This window comes from Bos mutus, chromosome 4 (assembly GCF_027580195.1).
Source record: "Bos mutus isolate GX-2022 chromosome 4, NWIPB_WYAK_1.1, whole genome shotgun sequence".
Taxonomy (NCBI): domain Eukaryota; kingdom Metazoa; phylum Chordata; class Mammalia; order Artiodactyla; family Bovidae; genus Bos; species Bos mutus.
The window spans coordinates 4,074,226-4,082,665 of NC_091620.1; the positions used below are offsets into that span (position 1 = coordinate 4,074,226).

The 8,440-nt window shown below is 58.6% G+C and overlaps 1 protein-coding gene across 1 annotated transcript; it reads left to right on the plus strand.

Moving 5' to 3' along the window:
* Nucleotides 1-217: 217 nt before the first annotated feature.
* Nucleotides 218-6,776, plus strand: EN2 (engrailed homeobox 2). Its single transcript, XM_005905483.3, has 2 exons — nt 218-1,664; nt 4,633-6,776. Exons 1-2 carry the CDS (start codon nt 1,007-1,009, stop codon nt 4,947-4,949), a joined length of 975 nt encoding a protein of 324 aa, XP_005905545.2. The 5' UTR covers nt 218-1,006; the 3' UTR covers nt 4,950-6,776.
* The last annotated feature ends 1,664 nt before the right edge of the window (nt 6,777-8,440 follow it).

The following is an 8,440-nucleotide window of genomic DNA, read 5'->3' on the forward strand; positions in this document are numbered from 1 at the left end:
GCGGCCCCTTTAAGGGGGGGCGGGGCGGCGGGAGGCCGCTGTCACCGAGCTGGTCACGTGGGCGCGCGGCGCCACGACCATTGGCCCGAGGCACGTGTCCAGGAGACCGGCCCGCGACGTCACTCGAGGGGGCTCGGTTAAAAATAAGAACAAAAATCCAGAGTCCGAGTGTCTCGGGTTGCGCCGAGTGGCCTGGAAATTTCCTGGCCGCGCGGAGGCCTAGGCGCGAGGGCGCGCGGACGGCGAGGGAACGCGGGCGGCCCAGCCCGGTCCGGCCCGGCCCGGCCCGGCCCGCCGCTCACCCATGCGACTCGGGCCGCGGGGCTCGGCGGGGCTCGGCGGGGGCGCCCCGGCCCGCGGCGGGGCGGTGGCCGCGCGCAGGGGCCCGGAGGCCGGCCGAGCGCATCGCGGGCCCTTGGGCCTCCATGTGCGTGCTGGCGGCGGCGGGCGCGCTGACCGCTCGCGCCCCGCACCCTAGAGGGCCGGCTGGGGCGCGCGGGCGGGGGCGGCCGGGCGGCGGCGGCGGCGGCGTTGGCCCGAGCAGGCTCCGGCGGGCGTGAGCGCAGGCGAGCGCGCTGCCTGCATGCGCGGAGCTCCAGCCCCGGGCGGCCGGGCGGCGGCGGCGCCGGAGCCGGAGGCAGCCGGACGTCGAGAGGCGCGCGGAACCCCGAGGCGCCCCGGGTCCGCGCCGGACCCTTGTGACCGTCTAGCTCCTGGGTGCGCTGCGAAGACTCGGACCGCACTGTTTTGAATCTCCCGGCGTCTGGGCGCGGGGCGACTCTTGGTATTTTCTAACTCAACTCGTGGATCGGAACGTGGCTTCGGCTCTGAGCGCGGCTGGAGACGTGTAGGACGTCAGCCCTGGCTGCGGCCGCCGCGCTCGCCCTCGGGAGAGTCGGCGGGGAAGGGACACCGGCCGGCCTCGGGAGTCTCCGCGTGCGGAGCGGAGGAGCGGAAGGCTGACTGGTCTCCCCGGAGAACCGACTCGGGATTTGTTGCGAGCAGCATGGAGGAGAATGACCCCAAGCCCAGCGAAGCGGCGGCGGCGGAGGGGCAGCAGCCGCCGGAATCCAGCCCCAGCGGCGGCGCCGGCAGCCCGGGCGACCCGGACACTGGCCGCCGGCGGGCTCTGATGCTGCCTGCGGTTCTGCAGGCGCCGGGCAACTACCAGCACCCACACCGCATCACCAACTTCTTCATCGACAACATCCTGCGGCCCGAGTTTGGCCGTAGAAAGGACGCGGGGACGTGCTGTCCCGGAACCGGAGGAGGCAGAGGCGCCGGGGCAGGCGGCGAAGGCGGCGTGGAGGGAGGCGGCGGCGCGGGCGGCGCGGAGCAGCTCCTGGGGTCGGGCCGGGAGCCCCGGCAGAACGCGCCCGGGGCGCCTGGGGCGGGCGGGCCGCTGCCCGGCGGTGGCGGTAGCGACTCTCCGGGTGACGGCGAAGGCGGCTCCAAGGCGCTCTCACTGCACAGCGGCGCCAAGAAAGGCGGAGACCCCGGGGGTCCCCTAGACGGGGCGCTCAAGGCCCGCGGCTTGGGCGGCGGCGACCTGTCGGTGAGCTCAGACTCGGACAGTTCGCAGGCCAGCGCCAACCTGGGCGCGCAGCCCATGCTCTGGCCGGCTTGGGTATACTGCACGCGCTACTCGGACCGACCTTCTTCAGGTGAGCCCTGGGGACCCGTGTCCCGGCCCGCCGTGGGGAGGCCCGCGGGGTTGCGGGGGCAATGCTGGGGCGGGAACTTACCGGGAGGAAGAAGACACAAGCATCCCTCGCCCCCAACACAAAGACGCGCACACAGCGACATTGTGTGCGGCCGACGCTGACCCGGGCCACGGCCAGGCGGAGAGAGGGGCAGGGTTGATTCACTCGGGGCTACAGATTTCTTAGAACGGCGAGCAATACCAGGACCTCTCTTCTCCCTTGCTTTTGGGGGCCTCTCCTAGCCCCTAGCGTATCCCTGCCTTGGCCGGAGTTTATTTGGTGGGAACGGGGATGGCTGGAAAACAGGCCCGGAAGCGCACACCCTCGCTTGTTCTTCCAACTCGGTCCAGACCCGGACCTACGCCCAGCCCGCCCCGATCGATACCTAGACTCATCCTGCCACCCCAGTTTCCCAGAGGTGTCCGGGGAAGAAAGCGAGGCTCGGCTGGTCGTCCTCAGCTGAGGTTGAGCAGAGGCTGGTGGAGGGATCCGCAGAGGGAAGGAAGGCAGACAGAGGAGCCCTACGCCCTGTGCCTCGTTTTATTTGCCAAGAGGTGCGCACACAGCTTGGAGGAGGAAAGCCTGCTGTTCCCAGATAGACTGGACCTTTACCGAGTTTCCTGGGTAGGAAAGGAGCAGATTTCAGAGGAAGTGCGCGGGGGAGCTGGTGAGGGTGTGCAGAGCTTCTGGGCGTCTTTTTCATAGACCCGGGATTTTTAAAAGCTGAGTCCACGTCCCTATAGAAGCATGAGCCGCAGTAAATGAGGGTCTGCGGCTGCGAACCGCCATTAAGCGCAGACTCCGTTTGTCCCCGAGCCGGCCGCGCAGACCGGACCCCCCTTTTCCCCCGAACCCTCAACGGTTTTGCGGGGGTCTTTTACACAGTTCACAGCGCGACTAAGTCACCCCCTGGTCGCCTGCCCGCAGAAACGGTCTGTGTGTATCTCTGATGAAACCCCAATTTCTCCAGCTAGATCTGAAATTTGCTCCATTGTTCTCGCCTCTCTCCTTTGTTAATATTTAATTAACATATAGGCTCACAATGCGGCCGGCGAGGAGCCGAGGCCCGGCTTTGTGCGGCGCGGGAGTCGCGGCCGCGCCAGGCCCCAGAGGCCGGGGGAAGCCCGGAGGTCGGGCCTGGCTCAGTGGCTGGTTTTCCTGGACTTTAGAAAAAAAAGCCCCGTAAGATAAGATGTGTGTTTCCGGGCGTTTACGAAAGCAGCGACGCAGAGTTTTGTTTTGTTTTGTTTTGTTTGCGGAGATTTGGTCTTTCCGAGACTCTTTTAAGTGTTTGCGTTTTGAACGAAAATCAAGAAGGAAAAGGAACTAAAATCTCTGATTTTAGGGAGATTTCCTTTCCATAAAGTGGCCCGGGCCTTTTGTGGGCTGATTGGCGTGTGGGAGCGCCCCGGGACCGGGGGAGTTTGGGGGTGGGAACAACGGGCGGGCTGCGCCGCGCGAGGCCGCGGTGGGGGCCTCCGCCGGGCCTGTAGAGGCCTCGCAGGGCCGCCCTCTGCCCGCCTCGCGCGGCGCCCCCGGGACGCGGGCAGCCGCCCCGAATCCGCACCCTCCGGGAAAAAGCCAGGCTGCAGCAGGCGAGGAGCCGGCCACCTCGGCGTGTGAGCGAGTGTGGGCGCGGTGGGGGCGGGGGGCGCGATGCGCCCGGGTGGATGTGTGCCTGAGTGTGCTTCCAATCTTGAAGACTCGGGGCTTGAGCCGAACAGTCCGGTGCCCGCTCTCCACCGGGCTCTGCCCTCCTTTTCCCATCGTGGCTCCTGGAGACAGCGCAAGGCTCGGTGGGCTGAGGAGGGGGTTCCCCGGGCCTCCTGGGTCTGCGGACCGCCCCAGATCCCTAGCTAGGGAAGGCCTGGGTGATGATCCACCCTCCTGGTCAGAGTGCCCCCTATCCAACCCCCACCCCATCTTTCCCCTGGGCTTCATCCCGAAGAGTCCGGTAGGGCGAGAGGTGGGGACCTGGGTGTTCTAGCCTTCTCCAGCCTCTCAGCCAGGGCTCCTCGGAAGAAGCAGGAGCCAGCCCCCAGCATGACTTCACACACTTCACAGACCTGCAGCCACCACCCCCTCCTGCAAAGGCCTCTTCCCTCTCTGACCCCCTTGCCCCATCTGACATTCGGAAACCCAGAAAAAGGCAACACTTGGTTGCCTTTCTCAGGCCCTTTCCGTTGCCGGGGCCCTAGGATCCCCAGCGCCACCGTCCAGCACCAACCTCACGTCCTGTGGGTCGGTGAGAAGTGTGAACCTTCTGCCCAAGGTCAGCAGGGTCCCCCGTGGCCTCCTCAGCTCCTGGGCTGGCAGCAGCGTGTCCCCTCTCCTGGACAGGGGGCTGAGGGGAGACCTGGTGGGGTGAAGGGTGGGAAGCTCCTGCTCCTTCCCCTTAAAGGAAAGGATAGACGTGGGCCCACAGGGCCGGCTGGGGGAGGCAGACCCCTCCTGTTCTCAGCACCCACCTGAGGCTGGCTCCCGGGCCCTGGACCAGTGGGGAGACCCCCCTGCACCCGCGGGGCTCTTCCTGCTACTCTGACTGCCCCAACCCCTCCTCCAGTCTGTCCCGCTCATCTCTCTCCCTGCAGCCACCCCATCCTGTCCCCATTCGTGGACAGAACCTCAGGAAAGACTTGAAAAGGCCTGGCCACAGAGTTTTGGGGTTTTTGCTGTCCTGACTTTTCCGTTAAGCCTGCCCTTTACCCCCAACCCCCAAGCCCACCGCTCCTGCAGACTTCCTGGCCCCCCTCCCCGCCCCCTCCACAAGAGCTCCGCCCTGGCCCACCCCAAACCCAGCCCTGCTTTCCTCCAGCCGCCACTGGCTGGGGCAGCCTCCTGTGCGGGGTGGCAGCCCCCCCACCTCCAGCGTGCAGGCCGCCGGAGCCCTCCTAACCCGCGCTCTCTGTGTCCACTGTGCCCCCCCCAGGTCCCAGATCTCGCAAACCAAAGAAGAAGAACCCCAACAAAGAAGACAAGCGGCCCCGCACGGCCTTCACGGCAGAGCAGCTGCAGCGGCTCAAGGCCGAGTTCCAGACCAACAGGTACCTGACGGAGCAGCGGCGCCAGAGCCTGGCGCAGGAGCTCAGCCTCAACGAGTCGCAGATCAAGATCTGGTTCCAGAACAAGCGCGCCAAGATCAAGAAGGCCACGGGCAGCAAGAACACGCTGGCCGTGCACCTCATGGCGCAGGGCCTGTACAACCACTCCACCACAGCCAAGGAGGGCAAGTCGGACAGCGAGTAGGGCAGGCGGGCGGGTGCCCCGTCCCAGCCCACCCTGGCTACATGATGCAATAATTTAAAATCAGAAATCAAGGGCCAGTGTATAAAGATTATACCAGCATTAATAGTGAAGATATCGTGTATTAGCTATGGTTCTGCAATATTCTATGTATATATAATTTACAGGAGGTGTAAAATCCAAAATATCTGACTATAAAATATTTTTTGAGTTTTTTTATGTTTATGAGATTATGCTAACTTTATGTTGGGTTTTGTTTTTGTTTTTTGCAAAGGGGGCTACTTAGGGTTTCATCTTTTTTAATCCCCTAAGTTCCATTATGGGACATCGGACACTTTTTTTTTTAATTTCAAAAGAAGAAAAAATTAAAACAACTTGCTGAAGTCCAAAGATTTTTATTGCTGCATTTCACACGACTGTGAACCGAATAAATAGCTCCTACTTGGTCCTGAGTTCTTCCACTTTGTTTGTGTGGGCTTGATGAGGCCGGCAGGAGGGTCCGCATGCCCAGGCCCGCCACTGCCACCGCAGGGAAGGGGCGGCTGGGCCTTGGTCCGGTGCCCTGCTCCCCGGGGCTGCCTGGGCCGGGCGCGCCAGCTCCCCTCCTCCCCTCTTCCTGCCTTCCCTCCCTGTCTCCTCCTCGCTGAGGCCTGGCCCGTGCCTCCCTGCATCCTTCCGTCTGCATCTGCGTCGTTGTCCCCTGTCCAGCCGCCTGCCTCCAGCGCCAGACTGTCCCACCTCTGGCTCCGCTCCTCCGAGGCTCAGGGCGCCTGTGGCTGGAGGCCCACAGGCTTCGGGGCCGCCCTGTCCCTCCAGACCTGGGCCCAGAAGCTCTCCTGCGGCTCCATCAGCTGCCCAGGCAATGCCCAGGGGGCCCCAGAAACGCAGCCAAGGTCTGCTGGGCTTGCCTCCGGGGCTGTGGAGTCCTGGAGAAGGAGCTGGCGGTTTCCCTCTTTCCTTTTTCTTCACTTTCTTTTCTTTTTTTCTGTTTTTAAAGTGGCCGCTTCTGCTATAGAGAGCATTCTTTCATGGTAAATATGTGTGTGCATGTGTACATATATCTGTGTGTGTGCTTATATACACACAGACGTGTAAGAGTCCACAGTTCTAGAACATGTGGCTACCTTGACTTTTAAAGGAACTCAGAATTCTCCAGGATCTAGAGGAAAGAAGAAAATGTGTAAATAATCATTTCTTATCTCTTTTTGTCTTTTTTCTTTTTTTTTTTTTTAAATATACATTTTATTTTTTGAAGTGTGGTACAGTGTAAATGAAATATATTCAATATATCCCCACCAAGTACATATATATAAACGAACACATTATCTATATCTTTATCTGTAGCCCCACACTGTCTTCTGTTTATTGTATGGAAAAAGAATTGTGTCCAAATGTCCGTCTGTGCCGGGACAGCCTAGGGGGGGTCCCTCGGGCCCTGCCCTGAGGACTGAGGGTGAACTTCTCTCTTTGCCTTAAACCTCTTTATTTCACTGCGATAATAGTTTCAGTTTGTACATACTAGCGTAAACCTGTTTTTTTTTTTTTTAAGAAAAAAAAAAACTATAAAAGCAAAAGTTGTAATTTAAAATTCTGTGAATAACCATCTGCTGCTTAGGAAACTCAATGAAATGATATGCCTTTTTAGCAGGAAGCAAAGTTTTGGGGTTTTTATTTTTTTATTTTTATTTTTTAGTTTATTACACATGTGCATTTTACAGTCCCAGTAGCAAATATTTATAATCTTATAAGAAATGAATGTTTCTATTTACGACTGTGGTTATCAAAATTGTGAACATTTCCCCTGCATTTTTGTGTGTTGAAATTCTTGAAAGTTACATTAAATAAAAAAAAACACTTTATTGTAAAATATCAGTTGTCCAAGATGGAATGAGTAGGTTTTTTTTTTTAAGTGTGTTTCTGAGCCCAGCTGACCTGCCGTGGTGCTCAGATGCTCAGATCTCTCCCTCCACGGCGGGTGTGCACACGCCTACCTTTGTAGCCAGAGGCATAATTTTTTTTTTAATAATGAAGACACTTTGGATGTCTCCTGTATGAGTACAGAACAACCAAAGGAATTTAAGTACACGTTTCTTTACCAGAAGGAAGTGTTCCAAAGTCCGGTGCTTTTTCTTTGAATAAATATTTAAAATCCTGCAGAACACAACAGGTCTCTGGCCCTGGCTGCTCCCGGACAGAGGCACTCAGCCCCTGGGGAGAGGAGCTCTCACTTGACCTGTGGCAAAGAGGCTCTCCTCCTGTATGTTGGGTTGTTGTCTTTTTCCCCAGAGCACGGACTGACGGACTGACGGCATCCCAAGGCAGATGCAGGGAAAGGACCGGAAGTGGATGGGAGTTTTGACCTTGGGACCTGCAACTCACCTGGCCTCAGAGGACAGCCGACGTGGCCCTGTGAACCCCACTGCTCTATTTCCAAACTCTCTTGGCTACAGTTTTCTTCTCCCAGTAAAAGGAGCTCAGAGACTAGAGAGGGTCGTCTGTTCCCAAGGCGACCGACCTTTTAGGCATTTCCGTTCCACACAGGATTCCCAAGGGGAAGGACGCTGGGCCTCCAGGCAGGAGCTGAGCTGCTCCCGGGTTCTGCAAAGACACGTTCTGGGGTCTTGCTGCAGAGGCTCTGGAGCCTGGTCCCACTGCCTGGTCCCAGGAGCATTAATGGGGCAGGACCACGTCTTCCTTAGCCACCACTGTGCCCCTGTGCAGAGCTGGGGGTTCCTAAAGACAAAACCACACTAGCCCAACTTCTGTTACCTGATTGGCCTCTCCTTCCTTTTAATAAAAAGGTCACATAGCCACATGCAGCAATCATTTTTAGTTTTTGTCTTTCGTCCCACTGGCAAATCATAGGGCTGTTAAGGGGCAATGTATGGTTTTGTAAGGTAATGAGCTCCCCATCCTCAGAGGTGTGCAAGCAGACACTAGGCCTACAGTGGCATAAGTTTTGCTTTTGCTTTTTTCCCCCTCTTCCAGTAAGAAATTGGACTAAATGAACTCTCAGACCTTCCAAACGCTGAGATTCTGGTTTTGCTCCTATGTTTATTACATGTTTTTAAATTCTCTCATAACTCATGGAGAGCCACTTCAGCACACCAGCCACTTTCACTAGGAGCTGGACTTCCCTGGTTGCACAGTGGTAAACAATCTGCCTGCCAATGCAAGACAAGAGACACAGGTTCCATCCCTGGGTGGGGAAGATCCCGTGGAGAAGGGAATGGCTACCCACTCCAGTATTCTTGCCTGGAGAATCCCATGGACAGAGGAGCCTGGCGGGCTACAGTCCGTGGGGTCGCAGAGAGTTGGACACAACAAAGCGACTGAGTACAGACAGTGGAGACCAGAGTCAGGCTGCAGGGCAGGCGATGCCCCTTTGTGAAGTCCAGCCACCACTGAGTTCCCCCTGGGTCCCCACAGCTCTGCCCAGCTCGGATCTGGATCCAGACTGCAGTACCGGTGACGCCCCACCTGGACCCCACCAG

Excerpts from the sequence above, each read along its gene's own strand:
- EN2 (XM_005905483.3), top strand. The coding sequence starts at position 1,007 with ATGGAGGAGAATGACCCCAAGCCCAGCGAAGCGGCGGCGGCGGAGGGG. Across the intron at positions 1,665-4,632 it reads CTCGGACCGACCTTCTTCAG|GTCCCAGATCTCGCAAACCA; the intron begins GTGAGCCCTGGG and ends TGCCCCCCCCAG.